Here is a 24,124-nt window from a genome sequence, read left to right as displayed (position 1 = left end):
ATGCTGGATAAGTTTCATGTGAATTATTGCTGTACATAATGAGTTACTGAACAGATAATCCATGATTTTCTCTTTTACCAGGTATTAACTTCACGGATCCAGAAGTGAACGAACTTAAACTAACAAGTGGCCTGTTGCTGGCTTCTGATATAGATACTTCAAGCGTTGGCATTTTCTATGAAGTTGTAAACTTGCCAGAACATGGTGCAATAGTTATACAACGTGTCAATGGAAGTAACGGTGAGGAAGAAATTTCTGGAAGGGAGACCTTATCATTCTCACAGCATGACATAAATGCTGGTAGAGTTTTGTAAGTATGCTAACATTGAAATAATACAGAGTTATTCAAAAAGAACTTCCTGGTTTCTTGAAACGTAACATCATTACATGGGTGTACATCTGTGCCTGGGTGCACAAGTTTTTGTTTGAATAATCCCACACCGCTGGTTCCAAACTTCGCTGTTAGAAGCTTGCAGTTCCAGGAAACAATCTCTGTTTTGACAGTACGACAACAGTGGAGGACGAAAGTTGAGAAAGAGTCGTCAACGGAGAAAAGCATTTGTAAGGAGTACAATCCATTCATAGCTACGGGTTTTCTCTGCAAAGGGAAATCCAGTGGCCAGCCAACAGTGTTGAACAAGACTTTCCAACGAAGCACACAGAAACCAACAAATCATGCAAGTCGAGAGCTTCAACTGTCACAAACAACTGCGTAGAGAATTGTCTGAAGGTGCCTACGAAGGAAGCCATACCACTTGCAATTGCTTTGTGGAATTGCTGGGCCCAGAATGCCTTCTCCTCTCCTTATGCCGCCATGTTGTATTGCACGTTCCTAGCGGCAAAGTTCGGAACCAGCAGTGTGTGGGACTATTCTAATAAAAACTTGTGAACATCAGGCACAGATGTACACCAATATAATAATGATAGGTTGCATAAGCTCTCCACAATAAAATCATTAAACCAGGAAGTTCTTTTTGGATAACCCTGTATTATTTATTTTTTTAAATTTGTGGTTTGTTGGAGTTATAAAAAGAAATTATGAAAAGAGCCCTTCAGGTGTCGGAAAGTAGTGGCTAGCTATTGCTAGTAGTTACTTATAAAAATGCTGGATAAGGCTGCAGTTTCTTTCAAATGCCTAAAACTATATGTGGAGAGAATTTCGCTTACCTTCTTTTCAGTTTTTCTTTTTTTTGGGTGGGTGGGGGTGGGGGAGGGGGGCTTTTAGTATTTGAACCTAATTCTTGGTTATTCGTTGATCCACCTCCATAACTACCAATAATTTTAGGGATTGGTCAGATTAATTTGTACCATATGAGTATTGCTGGTACAGACATATCAACCAGCCTCCATTTTGGAGTGGTCTGTCAGAGGTCCCCTGTTTGAATCCTAGGCAAGGCATGGGTGCATGTTTGTGTTTGTCCCATCACCCATCTTGTCAGTTCATCTTTCATCTCCAACCCAAGAGGTAGAAAAGCAACATAAAATAACCAATAGATATATGTACTAAAAACACTAAAACACACACAAACAGCATGATAAAAAAGCACTATAGCAGTTCTACCGAGCTTACGATCCCATCTTGGGATTATCCTCAGGGCTGGTCGAGGGGCGACAGAAGGGACCTGGTTCAATTTCTGCTACTCACTACTCACTTCCTCCCTTCCGTCGCACCTTGACCAGCCCTGAGGATGATCCCGAGATAGGATCAAAAGCTCGTCAGAACTGCTAAAGTGTTTTTTATCATGCTGTTTGTGTGTGTTTTAGTGCTTTTAACAAATATGTTGCTGGCACGTGACATAAGAAGTTTTCTACGATGTGCCAGACCAAGGGACCGGAGCTGCAAGGTAAGGTCATCCAACTCCATCATGACAATGCCAAGCCTCACACAGCCATGATGACACAGCAAAAAATCATGAAAATGGGATTGGAAGTCGTCTCTCAGCCTCCCTATAGTCCAGACTTGGCTCCTTCGGATTTCTTCCTGTTTGGTCGTCTGAATGCCCACCTGGGGGGAAAAACATTCGACAGTGACAAGGAACTCATTTCTTGTGTGAAACAATGCTGTAAAAGTCAGCCACCTGAATTTTACCAAAGTGCATTGAAGGCATGGAAAGAAGGTTGGACGAGATGCATCACAGCAGATGGAGGCTACATTGAGTAACCATGTAGCCAAAGGATCAAAGTATTTTCACCTTAATTTCATCATCATATTGCAACTAATAAAAATATTATAACCATCTGTGCAAAACTTATTGAACACCCTTTGTATTTACGTATTTTTAAAAATAGAGATACAGGCATTGATTGATTTGGTGTTTTAAGTCCACTTTATGCACTGTAAAGCTAATCTGGACTGGACCTACAGTTTAAAGTGGAATCCGAACCACTATGTGCCTCCACCGGGTATCGAACCAGGGACCCGTTGATTACAAGGTGACGATGCTACCACTGTGCCATCGGGGATACAGGCATATCAGTGTATCACTTTGTAGAAAAGCAATATAAAATAACCAAACTAGGAAAAGAGATATAACCATATCAGTGTATCAACTTATCAATAAAATTAACAGTAACTTTACTGGTTTAATATTTCTATAATTATCATGTAACTTAGTGCAGAATTTTGCTATTTTTGTTGTTATTTTTATGAATATAAAAGTATAATCCATGTCTCATCTTCTTGTAATCCGATTTTCAATATCCAGTTTCTCTTCCTAACGCAAAAGCTGTAGCAGTCATGTGGCTACGTACATTAATTAAGGAGGTGAATGAATTCTGACTTTCTAGCAAGCGAAAGGTTTTATGTACAATGTACATCCATTGTTGTGGTGTGTTGTGTGCTGTATTGTTGTCCTAATAGAATCTATGGTTTACAGATTTTAGGTACCAAATATTGAAATCAGGTGTTTTGCTTTGTAATTGTGTTTCTTACCTTTTGCATTGAAGAAAAAATGTTGTAAATTCAAAAAGAGATAAGAACACATGAACTAAGCTGACACATGAACTAAGCTGTTGTGTTTACTACGGAAGTCTTCCTGTGTGATATAAAGAATTGTTTGCAAATGAAGAAAGAACTAATTCTCTTCAAGTGTAGGTAGAATTATGTGGTTTACTGCAACGTAACCCAGAGATGCGAAGGCTAAGTCACAATGCTCAGGCTTTTTTCGGTGCAAAATTTGAAATGATTAAAAGTTACATGCTTTCTTCACCTCTATTTGTCATATAGCAACAGCAGCAATCAAATTACTCATGATTCACTCTAAAGTCATGTATCACTACAAACATATATCTCCAGAACATTATCTGAGCTTTATTATGTTCTCAAAGTCACATAGTAAAATGTGTCATCTTCCAGAAGAAATGGTGTCCCAACTCAGCATAAACACGAAAGCTCATTGGGACAGACACTGTCCCAACTTAGTATTTAAGAGTTAAACTGAACAAGAGATTACTGCAATGTCGACAAATGTGCATTCTGCAGAATTACTGATTTGAATCAAAGTATGTAAAGGATATTCAATAAGAAAGTGATTAGGTATCTTCTTACACAAATATACAAGGTGTATTCAATAAATAACCGGAAAAGTAGTATAAAAAAATCTAAAATACGACCGTGATTGTTATATGTTTGTTATTTTGTGAAGGCATCTGTATTCATAGCTGGGGCTGGCATGCCTGCCTTGCACACGAGATGCTGGGAAAGAGTTACACAAGATCGTGGCACCTTTACATGAGTGCTCCAAGCTGGAGTAGCGAAGTGTCATGAGATTTTTGTTGAGTGAAGGCATGTAACCAATAGAAATTCATTGCCGCATGACAGTTCAGTACAGTGACAAGTGTATGTGTCGATCACAGTTACAAGTGGGCTGAGAAGTTCAAACAGGGCAAATATGTTGCTCTGTCACTGCAGTCATGGACGCAACATTGCTCAAGTGGAGAACTTGATACGGGAGAACAGACATATTACTGTCAGTGAAATTGCTTCCCAGATGGAAATAAGTGTAGGATCAGCCCGCCATATCAGTCATGAGATACTGAGGTTCAGGAAAGTTTGTGCAAGGTGGGTTCCGAAACGTTTGACACCAGAAATAAAGGAGAGATGTGTTGATGTGTGCAGGGAGCTTTTGCACTGTTATGAATCTGACGGTGAGGCATTTCTTCATCTTATTGTCACTGGAGATGAAAGTTGGGTTCATTTCTATGAACCAGAACGTAAGAGGACAGCAATGGAATGGCGACATCCTCCGTCTCCCAGACTGAAGAAGGTACGTACTCAACGGAGTGCCGGAAAGGTCATCTGAACTTTGTTTTGGGACCACAAGGGGCCAATTCTTGAACATTACATGCCAAGAGGTCATAATGTAAACAGTACCATCTACTCCAAACTTATGCGTGAAAAACTGAAACCAGCCACTCTGAAGAGACGATGTGATCTGGTGTCCACTGGTGTCCTTTTGCTCCATGAAAATGCAAGACCACACACTGCCAAAGCCACATTGTCTACCATCGAGAACCTAAAGTTTGAGTGCTTACCCCACCCTCCATATTCGCCCAATCTCGCACCTTCAGATTTCCACACCTTTGGCCCACTGAAAGATGCACTAAGTGGATTTAGGTTCCAGAATGATGACAAAGTCCAGTCAGCAGTGCTTGAGTGGTTACGCACTCATCCAAAAGAATGTTTTTCCTGTGGAATCAGGGCCCTTATCAAGTGCTGGCATAGGTACATTGAACTAGGGGAGGGGTTATGTTGAAACATATTTGGTCTAGGAATTAATTCGTGCAGTTGTTACGCACACATTGAAGCTGTAGTTCAAACACAAAATACATAAATACCTTAAGAAAAATATTGTCCATCGCGAGCCACCACTTTCGCCCATCTGTCAGGCAAGTTACAGATTCCGTGGCGAAAGAAGTCCTCATCCTTTGAAGCAATCCAGTCAGAGACCCATTTTTCGATATCTTCTGAAGAAGTGAACCGCTGTCCAATCAAATCGTTATTCATGCAATCGAACAAGTAGTAGTCCAAAGGAGCAACATCTGGTGAATACGGTGGGTGGGGTAAAACTTCCCATCTGACATTTTCTAAATAGGTTTTGACCGGTTTTGCGACATGTGAGCGAGCGTTATCATGTTGAAAAGTAAGTTTATCATGTCTGTTCTCCCATTCTGGTCGTTTCCTGGCCAGAGCTTGCTTCAAACGCATTAATTGTTGTCGATAACGTTCTCCATTAATAGTTTCACCCGGTTGCAGCAGCTCATAGTACACCACACCTTTCATATCCCACCATATACACAGCATAACCTTTGCACAGTGAATATCTCGTTTCGGTTGTGATGGACCTGGTTCACCTGGCTTCACCCAGGCCTTTTTTTTTGTTTCAGGTTCTCGTAATGGATCCACTTGTCATCGTCAGTAACAATGTGATGCAAAAACCCCTTTCTTTTCTGTCTTTGAAGCAGCAATTCGCAAATGTTTTTTCGTCTTTCAACGTCTCTGTCTTTCAATTCATGTGGAACCCAATGTGACATCTTTTGAATAATTCCCATGGCTTTGAGGCATTTGGAAACCGTTGTTTGATCAACGCCAAATGCTTCTGCAAGTTCTTCCTGCGTTTGACACGAATCCTGATCGAGCAATGCTCTCAATTCTTCGTCTTCAATTTTTTTTGGCTGTCCAGGTCGCTCTTGGTCTTCCAGGCTGAAATCACCACTTCTAAACCGTGCAAACCACTTCTGACACGTTCGCTCAGCTAGCGCATGGTCACCATACACTTCCACTAAAATACGATGACTTTCGGTAGCACTCTTCTGCATGTTAAAGTAATGAAGCAGAACACCCCGCAAAAACACTTTATCTGGCACGAACTGCACCATGTTCAGTTGACTACAAAATGCTGTTGTTGACACGTCAATCAACTGCCCTATACTACGAATGATGCACGCTGACAGGAGTTTTCAACGCATGTGTGGATACACGGAACTGTGGGACGATACGCTCGTTACGCCATCTCTTGTCCAGGCGCACGAATTAATTCCTAGACCAAATAGTACTGTAGTTCTTTTGGTACTTGTAATAAATATTTGTTACAACATATTTCCGGTTATACAGGGTGATTCTGAATTCCTATTACACACTTCTAGAGGTTATAGAGGGGACTTACTAGATCAAGTTTTCATAAGGAACCCATGTCCAGAAACGTACCGTTTTGGTACTACACAGATGACAAGATCACATAATTTCACATCTCCCGCTTCATGGTAGATAACCCACATTGATGGAGGGCGACATCTTCAGTCCCCTGATGTCATGTGTGCTGCTTCCAACATCCTCTTTTTACAATCGGGTGTTCTTCAACCTTCATGTCCATTGCTATTCAGTCGTGGCTGCAAACAGTTCACTGTTTACAATCCGGTGTGCTTCGACCTTCACACCAGTTGCTATTCTGTCGTTGTGGAAGACAGTACATTATGGTTGAATACACGTTTGCCGAGAACACCGACATGTTGTTAATTTACGGTGAAGCTGGACGTAATGGTAAAGATGCGCAACGTCTGTATGCAGAGCATTTTCCGCATTATGTCACTCCATCACATAGCTACCATTTTTGCCTGATTAGAGCAATGGCTGTAAGAAACAGGTAACTTCAAAGTTAACAGGGCCGACTGTGGTGCTCCATGGACATGTCGCACTCTCGATGTTGAAGAGGAGCCCCTTTTTCGAACTGACTAGCTCCTGTCGACGAGTACTCGCACCATTGCATGTCACATGAATGTGTCTCAGAGCAGCATCTGGCATATTCTTCATGACCAGCAGCTTCACCCATAACATCTCCAGAAGGTACAGGCAATGGGTCCAGCAGATTTTGTACCACGTGTCAATTACTGTGGAAGTTTCAGAGTTTCCTCGGCTTGCTCTTTTTACTGATGAAGCACATTTCACCAGGAAGGTGTTTTCAACAGTCGGAACAGCCACATTTGGGATGACGAAAATCCTCGTGCCATACATTCTCATGGATTTCAGCAACGGTTTGGCATCAATGGGCTGGTATCATTGATGGTCGTCTGATTGGGCCGTACCTTCTTCCGGGCTGCCTAACAGGTTCGAGGTACTTGACCTTCCTGCAAGAAGTATTGGTGCAGTTCTTGGACGATGTGCCGCTGCACATTCTCTAGCACATGTTGTTCCAACATGATGGCGCACCAGCACACTTTTCCCATGATGTCCCACAACATCTCAGTCAAACATACGGGGACAGGTGGATAGGTTGCGGTGGACCAACTCCTTGGCCACCACTATCGCCGGATCTAACCCCTCTTGACTTTTTCGTATGGGGCGACATGAAGAGTCTTGTTTATGAGACTCCTGTTGTGTTGGAGGAAGACCTGGTTACACAAGTTCTGGCTGCAGCAGACACGATTCAGCACACACCAGGTATTTTTGAGCGTGTGTATGCAAACATGCTTCGGAGGTATACTGTTTGCAATGAACTTCAGGGTCACCACATCGAGCAGCTCTTGTAGTGATGCAGTTTAAGTGGGAGATGTAAAATTATGTGATCTTGTCATATGTGTAGTACCAAAAAGGTATGTTTCCGGACATGGGTTCCTTATCAAAACTCGATCTACTAAGTCCCTTCTACAACCCCTAGAAGTGTGTAATAGGAATTCTGAATCACCCTGTATATTGAATGAGCCTTGTATAGTAAATTTGTATAATTTTTCATTAAAGTTACATGAAATTATTATATATTTGTGTAAGAAGTCATGTTTGTGCTATGAATTTAAATGAGATTAGTTTTTTAAAAAATAGATTTTCTCATTAATACCATATGATGTTTTTCTTAGCATTCAGAATTTTTATAACCTAATTTGTCTGTAATAACTTTAACCTTCTTTCTTCCAGCCTGCTGTTACTTTGCCTGAGAAGATTAACTGACATTGCGAGTACATGCATGAGTTAGCTTGTTTGCATTCTCACTTTATATGCATCAGGTAATTATGAGAAGCATGTAGCCTGTGCAAAATGTGAAACTTTGTTTTTTAGTCATTAATTATCTTTATTCTCTATAAGCTAGTGAGAATCTTGCACATGTATGTTTCCTTAGAAACGTTTTCAAAAATACCACTTCAGTAGTTAATGTTCTTTGTAATTCTACTCTCTGCATTTTGTTATATAACCCTTGATATTGACACTGACAAGAGCCACAGTAGTTCAGTCAGTAGAGCATCTGACTACCATGTGAGAGACCCCGATTCCTGGGGTTGGGAAAATTTTCAGCAGTGTCCCTGCGTAATGCGGCTCTGGTGTTCACCTAGCCTCTAATAAATGGGTGCCTCGGGGTATAAAGGCAGTTGGAGCATGGTGCAGAAAGTGTGGAGCCACATAAATCTACCAGAGTTTTGCTTTTAAGTATTCTGTATAATTACCTAAGAGATAATTTGAATATTAAAATAACTATCATTTGATTACAGACTTCACTTTTGCCACATAGCATTGGTTCAAATTGAAATAAAGTAATATATTACATAACTGGCATTTTAAAAAGTTCAGTTACCACAAGTCAGTTTCATTGTTGTTATAACTATGAATGTTGTAATAAACAGTGTAGCTTTCAATTATTCCACAATTACCTGGAAACAGAATTTAAAGTAAGCACAAGAAACTGATGTAATTATGATGTGTAGAGACAATCTATTGAACTAATTTGGAAACCCAAATTCATCATTTCCCATTTTGTTGATTATTCTTACAATGATAGTATGGGACAGTGTCATCAGTGTATCCGTCACTTTTTCACCTTACGATCACAGCTTACCAGTGGTTGAAGGATAGTTTGGAATTAACTAATTCCAGTTCATATCAATTTGCATTGGTAAAAATTTCACTCTTTTTGTCATTTATTAAATGTTACATTAGTATCTTATTAAAATTCTAGATAATAACTCGTTTAATTTATTGAGCTTTTTATCTATCATTCACTGCATGTGAGTAATAAAAGAAGGGATGCAATTTCCTGTTTCTTCATTCAAATTATAAGCGTTTATGCATCATGATCTTTTTTGACTTGCATTTGTTCCTTTTTGCATGACAGATTCCATGTGTCAGTGATATGGATTGATGTGCAAGTGCACCATGTTTTGGCAATTTGTATTAACTTCTGAATTTAACTTTATCTCATCTATGTAATGCAATTCCTACTGTTCAACATAATCTGTTTTTGTTTAAAAGAAGCAAGATGACTTGTCTCTCTCTTCTTAAATTTATTGCAACTGTGGAAGCATGTAAGAGGAACTCTAGTCCCCTTCCCCCAAGCAAGATATATTATAGCTCACTGAATGTGAAAATTGGGGCTCAGCCAGGCACAAAACCTGTATCTTTGCCAATGCTCTAGCACTGAACTACCTAGCCAACTAGGTAGCCTTTATATTTCTGTGTAAGTTTTAATGTCCGTTCTCTTAGGCATTGGACACCCTTGGATATGTGAACTTCAATGGCATCTTTCTGCAATTGATGTTGGTTTGTTGTTCGTTAGTTACATGAATTGGTACACAATTTGCAACAGCTAGGTTTGATCTCCAGTTGAGCGACATTTTTTATGAGCAATTCGACATTGTTTCTTTATCATTTGATGTATCATGTGTTCATATGTTGAATTTCTTCTTCATTTTTAGCAACCTCTAGCAACTTGTTTTTCTCAGGCAGTGCTAGAAATTGTGTTTTTCTTCATTGCTCATAAATGACAAAGAAATATATCAATCGTTCATCTAGTAAGATATAAAACATTTGACTGAATGTTTGGTTACATCTGAAGGTATTAGTTTGGCCAGTGCATGGAAGAAGATAATCGAGTCACAATAGCTTACCTTAAGTTGTTGACTTTGATCTCGCTACACAAGTTCCTGGGTTCAAGTCTCAACCAAGGCATGGGCATTCCTTTTGAGTGTCATCTTCATCTCCACTTTGCCAAAAGTAGCAGAAAAGTGATTAAAATTGCAAATTACTCTTCTCCAAAAATAGATTTTGTCACCCTTCTAATGGCCTCTTGTGGTGAATGGGGTTGTTCTTTCTTCTCCAGAACCTGGTAGAGTTATGCCAAAAACCTCCTCCTATGTCTAAGAGTTAAACACAGACACAGAATGACCACCACAGCAATGATCAGGTATCAAGCAGGCTAAATCAGAAAACATAACAAAACCTACTTGCACAGTGCCACAAGTCCCACCAGTGGCAAGAAATGGAACTGCCACAATCATGCTAGAAAACAGAGGAAAATGACTCAAGTTATCCAGCACCACTAGGCTTCCCGCTTCACCTGTACCAGAACATGCCTCACTTGAAGATGCTACTAGAAGGTGAAGAATTCAGTTGGTGATTAAGAATTAGGAGGAACCGCGAATAAACTTGTAAGGGTGTATTATCTTCTTCCATGCACCAGCCAAAACTATTTCTTAAGATATAATCATTCAGTCAAATATTTTAGATCTTAGTCAATATTTATTAAACATATACTGTACATTAATAAATACACAATATTATGTGTAAAATATTATATCACATTGAATTGATTGTCGCACTGTAAAATATAGATTATAGTGATGGAAATTTTTTTGTGTGTTGTTACAATTTACTAACCACTGATAAGCCAGATTTTTTTTTAATAAATAGGCACTTGGTGTACCAATAAAGTAAGCAAAACTTTATTTTGTATTATTACAGCTGTATTCACTAATCTTTTATTAGGCCACAATGGTAACAATTTTCTTTTGTTTTATTTGTAATTTGGATCTTTAATTTTAAACCGTAGTAACTTTGATGATTAATGTTTTAAAATAGTCCCATGGGTTTACCATGACAAGATATTGTATTAATTCTAAAAATTAAAGTATGACTTGCATTGTTGTAATTTTCTAATTTGTAAGTGCATAATTATTGTCACGCCATGTGTCTTTCTTTGCCATTGCAGATATATTGCCAATACTGGGACTAGAGCTTTGAAAGATTCCTTTACATTCAGAATATCAGATGGTGTGCACATATCCTCCGAACATCTATTTTTTATATATTTTATGTACAATGAGAAGGATAATTTGCAAGTGGAGACAAACACACTTGAGGTATAGTGCAATTTTTCAACATGTATTATCACAACTTACACACACAGGAGATGTACTACATAGAAATTCGAGTGAAAAATACTAGCTCAATTGTAACTCACTTCTGAGTCTCTGGAATACCGTGTCATTGCTCTACAATTCTATATAGGTAAAACAGAGGAGGCAAAGATTCAGGCAAAACCAGGCTGGCTCGGTAGCTCAATTGGTAGAACAGTGGCACAGTATGCCAGAGACCCAGGTTTGAATCCTGGTCAAGTCTGCAATATTTCCTTAGATTTCTATGAAGAGTTTTAATGTTATACCAAAAATACTCCATTCTTCAGCATCTGCTGTCAGGATGCTTATCGTCCAGCAAGCAATGTAAATACTTCATGGCAACACTAATTTGGGGCGTAAGGGATGACCTTCTGTTAAGGCACCCAAAAGTCAACTATACTTCCCGTAGTACATCCCGGTAACTGCTTCTTGCAGGCCAGACTACTACTCTGTGGAGTTGTGTTGTCCTGTGTTTGTCATTGTGTGTACCAAGTGCACCTTTACAGCTTTAGCTTTTAATAGGTAAGATATTTTATCCCTCAGAGACAGTGTAGTTTTAGTTCTTTTTAAGTAATGAATGAATGAATAGTTTTTCTTGTATGTACGCATTGCTTGCATTATGAATGAATAGTTTTGAAAATTGAGTTAGAAAGTTTTTAACTGATCTATTTGATTTTCTTTCCTTGTGTCCTCAATTTTGTTTTAGAAATTTAAACATCAATCAATCAATCAACACTCATTGGTGCAGAGTGATGAAACATTAAAAAAAATGTTGACAAAATCTTACACCTTGTGCTGGACATTACATTTTATTCACATTTAAATACCATGAGCAGCACAGTCTTTCTTATTTCACCATCATACCCAATGGGTTTTGGAAGAAGATACCTTGTACAGTGAACTACATTATGTTTTGAATCTTATTCTTTGTGACAAAACATGATATCATAGTTGCCAGGTCTTCTGTTTGTAATTGTAATTTTAAGTTAAGCTAGGCATAATATTGGCTATTAATATACAGTAATACCTCGTTAATCTGGACTAATGGGGGAATAAGTTGACTGGTGTAACGAAAGTCCGGATTAACTGAAATAACCTAAGAGAACAGTAAAAAGTGCATTAAGACTCCGTTTATAGCAACAAAACATGCTTATTATGGTGTATTTAAAGGGCATAGGCCTAAATACACTGTACAGTACAGTAAAATGTAAAGCAATACTGTACATACAATGCAGTACGTACGACGAATGCGATTGTTGACTTCTACCCACATTTAAAACCTTGCATTCTGCTTTTTTTTTTTTTTTTTTTTTTTTTTTTTTTTTTTTTTTTTTTTTTTCTTTCTGGATTAAGCAAAATCTGGCTTATCGGGGTCCGGATTAACGATGTTTTAGTGTATCTAAATTTTATGTTTTTGTGAAAACATCCTCTCTTCCACAAAGTGCACCCTGGATTGCATTTTGCAGACTAACGAGGCTCTGCATCTGAATTCTTGTGGGGCTGTGTGCTGTCTATTTGTATTTGTCATTGTCCCTTCACCATTCATTCTCATCTTTGCAACCAGCCAAAAGTGGCAGAAATGTGAAGTAAAATAAATCAAATCATTCATTCATTCATGTTCTATGTGGATTTTTCATAATTTTGTCTTTTATGAGGCAAACATATGGCTCTGCTTACGTTTGATGTTAGGTGCTATGATTTGCTCTTACATGTATGTTGCAGGTGAAATATGGAGGTGAGGCTGTTGTCAGCTTGAAACAGCTCAATGCTTTCGACAACAGCAATAAACCTGAAGAGATTTTCTTCTACATGGTGGATACCCCTCTCTATGGTGATTTCAGAAACATTGATCAACCTGACATCTCTGTTCAGAACTTTACAATGCTGGAAATATTAAGTGGAAAGGTGAGTGGGAAGAGAGAAGTTCTTGAGTACCATTTTATACACATGCACATATGCATACACTAGATGGGACAGAATAATTATTACTGTATCAGTATTGGCCAATGTAGACATTACAGTGTATTGGCTGATTACCAATATCATATCAGTTTTTTGCCAGAGGTATAATTTTACTTGCATATGCGTATTGCTTACATTGTGGAATTATTTCTCTTGAAAAGTTTACGGTTCTTACAAGCACATAAATACAATTTTCAATTTGACGTTTTGGGACATGAATATCTGATGAAGGGAGCGTATGTTCTCCTGAAAATTGAAAATTCTGTTTCTGTGCTTGTAAGAACCATAAACTTTTCGAGAGAAATATTTTTTTGCAGTGGTGATAAAGTATTAATAAGAAATTTAACACTGACCAATATTTATTCTAGTGATCCAGTATAAAATTGTAACTTTTCCAAGAAGAATCTGAATGGTTCATTCACCTGGTTTTTTTTTTTTTTTTTTTTTTGTTAATGTCTTGTTTTAAATGACAGAGTTAAGGCCATACAAAGCCTTTTCTTCCACTCAGCCGTGAACATAAAATTATACATTAGTGTGTGTGTGTGTCTATATATATATATATATATATATATATATATATATATATATATATATATATATATATATATATATTAGTAAAAAGGTAAAGTGCTCCCCTGTGCATAGCACCATGCCATGAAGGCGTATAGGGGGTGAGGGGGTAACGCCCCACACTTTCTTGATCCGGTCGTGGTTTGGGTGATGTGATCAGCATCACGCCCCTGACCACCTTTACACCCCAGGGTTTCCCCCAAGTACCCATGTTATTCGATGCTGGGTGGGTGCCGGGGCTGCTTCCAACGTTAGAAAAGTTCCTGGATTTGAACCGGCTGGGGATCGAACCCGGGACCTTTAGCATGGTAGTCAGACGCATTACCGACTGAGCCACCACGACCATTGATTGATTAATTCACTTTATACACAGAGACTAATCAGGACTGGACCTACAGTTTAGAGTGGGATATGAACTACTGTGTGCTTCCACTGCGTATTGAACCTGGAACCCCTTGATTATAAGGTGGCGACATTACGCCACCAGGGAAACCATTCACCTCTTTACTTGATTCATGTAATCAGGTGACTGTAATGGGTTTTGTATAAAAATCACAGCATTTTGCACAAAGTTAAATGTTAATTATAGAAATATTGGTAATTTTACCAAGAAGAACCAATACACCAATATGCCTACAGGGTGTCCCATAAATCTGGACTAACAGGAGAAAAACATGTAGAACTACAGAGTTTGTTCAGAGTATCCACCATTGTATTGCATATGAAGTTCAAGACGAAATCTCCCCTCCTGCAACACTTTATGGATCACAGTCACAGAAATTTGCTGACACGTCTGCGCAGCATGTTCTTTAAGAATAAGAATGTTCTGAATTTTGACCCTGCACACCACAGCTTTCAGGTGGCCCCGCAAATATAAATAGAGTAAAGTGAGATCTGGGCTCTTTGGAGGCCACTTCATTCATCCTCAGCTTCAAATCCAATGTGTGGGAAACTGTATGTTTAGGTAATGTTGCAATGTCAGCATGTAATGCGGAGGGGCACCATCCTGTTAAAAACTCCTATGAATCAAGGCTTATGGGACACCCTGTATATTGTTCAATTAATGAGTCTGACCTCTAATATTTGAAACACTGTAAATTTGAGATTTTTTGTGTAGTAGGCTAGTTTAACTGCTGCTACTTATATTTACAGATAGTATATGATGTCGAAAGTTCTCAAAATTTAGCAAGCATACAGAGCATCGTTAACCTAATAGTGTCAAATGGTGTTCAAGAAGAAGAAGTAAGCCTTCCAATCAAGATTACAGAAACAAAGGTAAGTTTTGTTGTTGAGTGTGTTGTTCTTTTGGTATTTTATGCTTTATTGCCCCTCTTTAGGATAGTGTCCAGAATGCATGGCATAGATGATGAATTCATCCAAACTAAACATCCGTAATGGCATACAAACCTGTCTTCTCATTTTGCAATGTTTCACATTGCACATCAGAAGTTGAGTTCAAGTCGTTTTTAGCGTTGAGCCTACTCTGCTATATTCCTTTGCTCTTCCATAACTGTTACCAAAAAAAGTAGCATTGCTGAAAACTTTTATGAACAATGATAGTAGTTCAAGGATATACACTCCTCACAAAAAGTTTGGAATATTATATTATATTAGGAAAAGGTGATAGGTGAAAAGACTAGAACATCCACCAGACAGATATAGTGGAACCACAAGAAAAGAACCTACACATACTCGCAACTCCTGTGCATCTTACTCCCTTGTGGAGGGGAGGGTCAGAGTGGAACATGCTTCCTTATGGCCCAAGTTGAACGGAAGAAAGGGAAGTTGCACGGAGACTTTTCACTGAAGGTTCTTTTCCTTGTGGTCGCTCTATACCATGTGTTGTTGCATTCCAAGGCTGTGTCTTATCATCTATTGTCACATATAACAATATTCCCAACTTTTCGTAAGGAGTGTATAATTACTAAAAAAATTATACATATGTATAAAAAGGTGGCGAAAGACCTAGAAAAACTGGGAAAAGTAAGGGAATTGGAGAGGTCAAAAAAAGTCTGGGAAATGTCGCGGAATTTTGCCTGGGGGGGGGGGGGGCAATGGAATTAATTTGCCAGGCGTTATTTTGAAATATGTCATTTAGCGCTGCATGGGAACAGGAAATCTTGTTGCTAAATCTCAGCCTCAACTATTAGGCCCCTTTTATGCACAACACAACCACAGTGCCAAAACAGAAACCAATGATGGGGGAGGGGAGGGGGGAGAGAAAGAAATTTCCGGAGGGGCAGAAAAATTTGATAAGCCTCTGAATATCACATAGAAAATGCATTGTATTATCATTTTTGTTGTCTGTAGTATTAAGGACAGAACAGTCAACAGATGGAGATATTGGGTGGGGGGAGGGCATTACCACTGTGGCACTGTCCGATAGTTGTTGAACATCGTAGCATGGTATTTTGTTGGACATTCTGAAGGAACATGGTAACAAAAAGGGTACTATGCAACCCTGTAATTTGTTAAGTGCTGTTGTACAGCATTTGTCAGATGAACATTTAGGCTCCATTGATGCATACGAATTTTGTCGGATATCGCCGTTCGACTAATGTGGAACTTCGACAAAATGTTCAAAACAACATGCAACAAAAATCGCATGCATGGATGGCATTCTTATGGATTTGATTTTTGTTGGATGTCTTAGGACTGCAACATCTGTTAAAAATTCCATGCAAAAACAGAGCCTTGTACATCCGAGTTTGTCTGGTGTGGTACAACATTTCATTGAACAAACTTTTTGGCTCCTTATATGCATGCGATTTTTGTCAAACATAGCAGTTCGATCTTTGTCATTCTGCAACATCCGACAAAAATCACATGCATTGTGCTCTCATGAATCCGATGTTTCTTGGATGACATTTTTTGTCATTTATGATGTTTGTCGGATGGAACATCCAACAAAAATGGAGCCTTAGTTTACTGCAACACTGCAAATATGCTGCTGGAATTTTATTACTCTTCTGGCTCACTTAATCGTATTCAACGTAGAAAAGTGTATGAAGGTTTTCTTTCATCATCCAGGCTTAATACTGGTTTTTGCACATGTTAACATTCGTTTACAATGTCATCGAACTATAATTCCATGTCAAGAAGAATCCAACGAGTTGGGATATATATGTTGAATAATGTCACAAAAAAGTAAAACAGAAATCTGCATTGGTAAACATCATATAAATTTGACAAGTGCATGATGCTCCCAAACTCAGGTTTTCTGCAACACTCATATTGCAATTCACGTCACCCCCCCCCCCCCTCCCTCCCCTTCAGTCTTGTCTGTTTAAACTCTTGGAATGTCCAATGTTTTGAAATAAAATTATAATAATAAATACGTAAAACTCTAATATCATAATTACCTGAATCATTGAATCCTAAAAGCATATCACTTTCTTCAGTAATTGACGTTTCTCTGCCAGACCTGCTAAATTTTTACTTTTCATCTACTAATTTATACAACGGGCATTCAGAAAGTAAGTTCCAATTAGTAAGGGCCTTGATTTTTTGCAAACACGATAATTGTGAAAAATATGTGAAGTAGAGTTTATGAATGTGCAGTGATGTGTGGACACATTTTTCACCCATTTGAAATAGTGAAATAACGAGAATTTGGGATAAAATGTGAATTGTTGACATTTTTCGTGAATTTTAAAAATGTGCTTAAACACCGAAAAATACCTCAAAATCCGACATTCTTGTCTTCTTTAGGCTTAAAGAAACCAAATGTGCCAAGTTTTCCAACATTTTATCCAAGAAAAAACTATAATGCATGTTGTACGTGGAATTATTCCTACAGCCACGTTCAATCAAATATTTATCAGGATTTTCTCAACTTTTATCATAACAATTTGCACTACAGAGCAAAGTGGCAGGGTTCACACAGAAGCCGCATCATCAGTATTTGTTGCCCGAGAGGTGTTTTGAATCACCAAGCTAAGTGGTGCGATTTTGGTGGAGATCGAGCGAGAAATAATAGAAAATAACTTTCTCAAAAATCAGTTCCAACATATCAAACTGTCACGAAAATACGTATAATTTTAGGTATATTTGCCACAAAATGCTCTAAAATGAAAATGTGAATTTTGGGAAAAATAACACTGAATAGTAAAAATAAATAATTAAATAAAAAGAAAAACACCAATTTGGAAGAAAAATAACAAAATATGAAGGTCCTACTGATTAGGCACAAATAAAACAAGAATATCAGTAGTAATTAAAAGCATTAGTTACAGTGACTCCTAATCTAATTTTCGGCATAATCACCACTGTTGTTCTGGCATTGGTCGTAGCATGACACTTAATTTTGTATGCCCATGGCATATGTGTCTGACATCAAAGACTGGAACTATCTATGTAAAAGAGCCTGCATGTACTCAGCTGTATGGAGTTGTGCATATTGGATTGGCCTTCATCGTCTGATCATTGCTTATGATGTCTGGTCTGTACACCTCACACGATTGCTGGTGGCTCTATGCTGGATTCTGAGCATGCAAATATCTGATTATCACACGTACCTTGCAGCCGGTGGGAGACTGCATGAGAGCTGCCATCTTTAACCTAGAACTGTCCTAAAATGGCTGTGTTTTACTGCACCAGATTACAGCCACATGACGCTTCTTCCTGCTTGCATATGCATGTTGCGCTCTGACCACTAGCGCTGCGAACAGGTGCCATTGGAACTTTTTTCTGGATGCCCCTCGTACATAAACTTTCGGAAGCTGTTATCAACAGTGTGTTCTTGTTTTAATATTTGATTAGCTAAATCAGGCACCTTTACAATGAAGTAGATTCCCCTTCCATAATTTGCTTGCGTTTAATTTTTAATACATATATACCCTTTCGCCAGTAATAATGTTATAACTAACTGCATGTTGGCAGTTTCATAGTACTTCATTTGGATATACTGTAAATGTTTGTACTGAAAGAAAAGTCCCATTGATAATGTAAGGAAATATGACACTCATGGTTCTTGCAAGCAGAGGTTTTCCAAACCTCAGTGGAAATATTAAACGAGAAAGAGATTAAAAATTACAAAATTCCTTTTGCATCACTAACTTCACTCTAATCTCTTTTAGTCATAACTTTAAAAATAATCAAATAGTTCATTGAAAAACTGGGTGCATATGAAAAAATCCCATAATTCCTCTGTAGCTTGTGAATAGTAATAATTTTCCAAATTCACTATTTTGCAGTTGAATGCAAATCATAGAGAAATGAAGTCAATTTCGTGGAAGCTTATATAGGTACTTAATATACGTGGATCTGTATAACATTCTTATTTCCATTTGCAAAAACATGAATTTAGTTTATAATTGTCAGGGGGAAAATCTAAATTTTGTTCTGGAAAAACTGGAAAAGTCAGGGAATTTCATTTTATTTTTGTCTGTAGCCACCCTGGTATATTTACTAGGGCTGAATCGATACGAATGCTGATACTCTAATCAATTCCCACTGATATTGATACTTGAAAATTGTAACAATTCAAAGTAGTTTATGAATTGTATAAGTTTTTTGTTGGAAGTGTATAGCAATCTACCAGAATTTTTTTTTTAAAAAAATACTAATAATTTTACATAAGATAACTATGTAATCGCAAAATCCATTTCTTTGATAATGTTATTGCATTTTTTTAATGAAGGACTAATTAATGTGTAATTTGTGATAAATGCATATTTTGTTATCTTTGTACAGGCAAGAATTCCAGTGCTGGAAGTGATTCATGATTTGGTAATTGAAGAAGACAAATCAGCTGTGTTCACCTCAACGAACCTTCAAGCACACTACATGCATGTGAAGGCAGATGATATAATGTATATCATATCAAAGCATCCAAAGTATGGTATGTTGCTGCGGAGTGGAAAGAAAATAGACTCTGATACATTTTCTCAGGAGGAAATTAATGATGGCCTAATATCTTATCATAGGTATCCTGGCTCTGGGACCGATCCAGATCATTTTCTTTTCAAGGTTACATACAATAACCATTCATTCTACCATCTGCATGCTGGATTGATGACTAACATAACTAGGTAAGTGATATATGTTTGTGTTTTGTTTATTTGACACATCTGTACTTTTTTAGGTTGATGTTGAATGAAGATCAGTAGTATGAGGATTTACAGGCACTAAAAACTTGTTAATAAGGCACAAGAATTTATGAAAGTAGGCTGTGTAAGGTAAATTTAAAACCCACCAAAATAGACAATGAACATGAACTTGTTATTCTGCTTCTAGAGCTTCTTATGCTTCTAGAACTTCTCTTACCTCACCTGGCTTCCCTTGCTTCTGAAATTTATCCTACATCTTTTGACTTCTCCTGGTGTTCCTCCTACCTCTTTGATTTTTGCTCTTGGAGCTTCTACCTCCTCTGGAATCTCCAGTTTATGGAGTTCTCCCTTTCTCCTTGGGCTTATCCTGTTACCCAACCTCCATTTTCTTCCTCCTCCTCCTCCTGGAGCTGCTCCTACCTCCTCAGGTTTCTCCTGCATCTGGAGTTGCTCTTACTTCCTGCTTCTGATACTCATCCTACCTCGACTTGCTCCTGCTTCTGGAGCTCTTTAAATGTCCTCTGCCTCTTCCTCCTGGAGCTACCCTTACCTCCTCTGGCTCCACATTCTTCTGAAGCTCTTCCTGGTTCTGGAGCTCTTCCTACCCCTCTTACTTCTTTTGCTTCTGTAATTCCACCTACCTAATCTGTCTTCTCCAGCCTTGGGAGCTCCCCCGTACCTAGTCAGACTGCTCCTTCTGGAGCTCCTCTTACCTCCTCAGGCTCCTCATGATTATGGAGCTCCCTACTTCATCTGGCTCTAATCCTACCTGCTCTGACTCATGCTTCTGGAACTCCCCCTACCTTATCTAACTCTCCCTGCTTCTGGGGCTTGTCCTACCTTCTCTGGCTCCTCCTGCTTCTGGTGCTCGTCCTACTACCCCTGGGATCTCATGCTTCTGGTGCTCGACCTACCTCCTCTGGGTTCTCCTACTTCTGGAGCTGCTTCCATCTCCTCTTGCTCCTGCTTCTGGGGTGCCTCCTACCTCCTCTGGGTTCTACTGCTCCTGGTGCTGCTTGCAGAGCAGTTCCTAGCTGCTTCAGCTCCTCCTCCTTCTGGAGCTGTTCCTAACATCTCGGGCACCTACTGCTTCTGGAGCTGCTCCCACCTGATTTAGCTTCTTCAGGTTCTGTAGCTGGTCTTACCACCTCTTGCTTCTGCTTCTGGAGTTCCGACCTCATTCAGCTCTTCCTGTTTTTGGAGCTGCGCACAGGTCCTTTTGCTCATACTGGAGCATACTCTTACCTCCTGCTTTTGATATTCCTTCTATACCTGTTTTACCCCTTCTCCTTCTTTAGCTCCTCTTGATTCTGAAGCTCCTTCTACCACCTCTGCCTGCTGCTTCTGGGGATGCTTTTACCTCCTCTGGCTCCTCCTCTTTCTGCAGTTCCTCCTACATTCTCTGGCTTCTTCTGTTTCTAGAGCTGTTCCTATGTCCACTGGCTTCTATTGCTTCTGGAATTCCTCCTACATCAATTGGCTTTTGCTGTTTCTAGAGCTCCGCCTTCCTCTGCTGACTTCTGCTCCTTCTGGAGTTCTACCTACCTATGTGGCATACTGTTTTAGAAGTAATATCGGGTGGGGCCACGCAGAGCATGTCCGTGGCGGCCAGCCTATGGTAGAAGTGCAATGTTGCACAGTTTGGAAACTACAGCGTGCCAGTTAAATGCTGTGTTCTATATTTTTCTTGCAAGCAAGAAGTTTCCAAAATACTCGCCACTTTTAGGTTAATCATAAGATGAGGTAAGGCATTTGGAACCTGACTGTCGAAGTCCCATAAATTTCCATCACCTGCAGCCGGAGTTATTGATTCTCAAAGAAATGCTGGGAAACATCACGTTTCAACATGCACATAATGACCCCTCTCATTTTCATTCTGTCTGTTTTTTTCATTGCCACCATGTGTCTTGGGAAAACAGTGTGTGGTAAATTCATCTCAACATGCACAATGACCCTTCATAGTCATGTGTGTTCTCGTTGCCAGTCTGAGTCAGTTTGAGTTCTTATATGCTGCAGTGATATGATATTATAATTCTGTGTAGAAATATTCACTACATTATTCACTGTACTCATATATACTGTATGCATTATAAGAAAAATAGTTGAATATTGGACACAGCGAATTCTATGTCTTTCCCTTCCGCTAGCAGTTAGTTTGGCAACAATGGAATAGCATTGGCTGTGTATTAGCTGAACTCATATTCGTTCTAAAAGCGTACATCATATAATCTACCTTCTTCTGCATCTGGAGCTCTGCCTTCCTCCTCTGACTTCTGCTCAAGGACCTCTACCTGCCTATTGTACCTTCTCCTGCTTCTGGAGCTGCTGATGTAGCCTGTGACTCCTCCTGGAGCTCCCCTTATGTTCTCTGGTTCCTATTCTTTCTGGAGCTCCTCTTATTTTTGGTACCTCATGCTTCTGGAACTCTTCCTTCCTCCTCCTGCTTCTGGAGCTCCACCTGAATCCATATTTAGGCTAAATAAAAACTCTTTTTTTTTATTTATTTAGTTTTTCGATTTTGCTGGGAGGAAGGGAGACTGTCCGACTGGGGTGTGTTTGACTCATATTGATATTCATATCAAGAAATCAATATCGCACAGCCCTGCCTCTAACTACTTCTTTTTCTGGAGCTGGCCCTACCTGTTCTGGTTCCTCCTGGTCCACCTACCTCCTCTGGCTTCTGCTGCTTCTGGAGCTTCTCTATCTCTGCAGGCTCTTCCTGCTTCTGGAGATCTACCTACTTCCTCTGGTTCCTCCTGCTTCTCAAGCTGCCCCCATCTAATCTGGTTTATTTTGCTTCTGGAGCAGCTTCTTCCATCTCTGGCTACTTCAGCTTCTGGAGTTGCTCCCACCTTCTCTGGCTACTTCAGTTACTTGATCTGCTCCTACGTGCTCTTGTTTCACCTACCTCCTCAGGCTTCTGCTGCTTCCGGAGTTTCTCTAATTGTTCTCCTCCTGCTTGTGGATCTGTCCTATCTTCTCTGCCTCACCTCCTTTTGAGGCTGCTACTGCCTACTTCTAGATCTCCTCAGCCTTCTCCTGCTTCTGGAGCTCCTCGCATCTCCTCTACCTTCTGCTTCTGGAACTGCTCTTACCTCATCTGCCTACTCTTGCTTCTGGAGTTCCTTACCTTCTCTGTGTACTCTTGCTTTTGTAGTTCCTCTACTTCCTACTGCTTCTGGAGTTTCCCCTACCTCCTCTGCCCCCTCCTGCTGCTGTACCTGCCCCTATCTCCTCTGACTTCTACTTCTGGAGGTGCTCCTACCTCATCTAGTTTCTTCTACATCTGGAGGTGCTCCTACTTACTTGCTTCTGCTGCTGATACTGGGGCTGCTCCTACCTCGTCTGGCTTATTCTGTTTCTTGAGCTGCTGCTCTCCCCTCCAGCTACTTTTGTTTCTGGAGCTGCCCATATCAGCTCCACCTACCTCCACTGGCTACTTCTGCTTCTGAAGCTGCTTCTACATCCTCTGCTTCCTCCTGCTTCAGAGCTCCTACCTAAGCTGCTCCTATATCCTCTGCCTTCTACTTCTTCTGGAGGTGGACCTACCTCCCCTGCTTCTGGAGCTCCTCCTACCTCCTCTTCTGCAGAACCACCTAACTCCTCTGCTTCTGGAGCTCCACCTACCTCGTCTGCCTCTAGACGTTTTTCTGTCTCTTCTAGCTTCTGCATTTGGAGCTACACCTACCTCCTCTGATTACTTCTATTTCTTGAGCTGAACCTACTGCTCTTACCTGCTCTGGCTTGTGCTGCTCCTCTATCTTTTCAGGATCGACCTGCTTCTGGATTTGCTTTTAGTATCTCTACTTCCCCTTGTTTCAGAACCCCCTAGCTCTTATTGCTTCTGAAGCTACTCATACCTTATCTGCCACCTCCTGCTCTTCATACATCCTCAACCTCCATCTATATTCTGGACCCTCTTACCTCCTCTGCTTCCTCCTTCTGGAGCTGCTGTTACCTCCTCTCCTTCCTCCTCCTAAGCTGCTGTTACCTCCTCTCCTTCCTCCTCCTAAGCTGCTCTTACCGCCTATGCCTCCTCCTGGTGCTGCCCCTAACAACTCTGCTTCCTCATTCTTCTGGACCTGTTCTTACTATCTCTCTCTGCCTCCTCCAGCTTCTAGAGCTCCTACTAACTCTTGTGCCTGCTCCTACTTCTGGAGCTGCTCTTGCCTCCTCTGCTTCCTCTTTCTGGAGCTGCTCTTAACACCTCTTGCTCTCCCTTTTTTCTGGTGCTACTCTTACCTCCTCAGTCCTCTGCTTTCCCTTTCTTCTGGTGCAGTTTCTGCTTCCTCCATCTTCTGGGGCTGCTTATACCACTTCTGCTTCTTCCTTCTTCTGGCGCTACTCTTACCTCTTCTGTTTCCTCCTTCTACTGGAGCTGCTCTTAC

The 24,124-nt window shown here is 39.8% G+C and overlaps 1 protein-coding gene across 1 annotated transcript in view; it reads left to right on the top strand.

Moving 5' to 3' along the window:
* LOC146000455 (FRAS1-related extracellular matrix protein 1-like) overlaps nt 1–24,124 on the top strand; it is a 116,075-nt gene that overhangs the window by 55,294 nt on the left and 36,657 nt on the right. Inside the window, exons 13-17 of the mRNA XM_083138113.1 lie at nt 82–310; nt 10,968–11,118; nt 12,877–13,059; nt 14,839–14,961; nt 19,381–19,718. Of these exons, the coding sequence (XP_082994239.1) occupies nt 82–310; nt 10,968–11,118; nt 12,877–13,059; nt 14,839–14,961; nt 19,381–19,718 (1,024 nt within the window). The remainder of the gene's footprint in view (nt 1–81; nt 311–10,967; nt 11,119–12,876; nt 13,060–14,838; nt 14,962–19,380; nt 19,719–24,124) is intronic.

This window comes from Lepisma saccharinum, chromosome 16, assembly GCF_977018435.1.
Source record: "Lepisma saccharinum chromosome 16, izLepSacc3.1, whole genome shotgun sequence".
Classification (NCBI taxonomy): Eukaryota; Metazoa; Arthropoda; class Insecta; order Zygentoma; family Lepismatidae; genus Lepisma; species Lepisma saccharinum.
The sequence above is the reverse complement of the archived record's forward strand: the minus strand, read 5'-3'. Positions and strand labels throughout refer to the sequence as shown.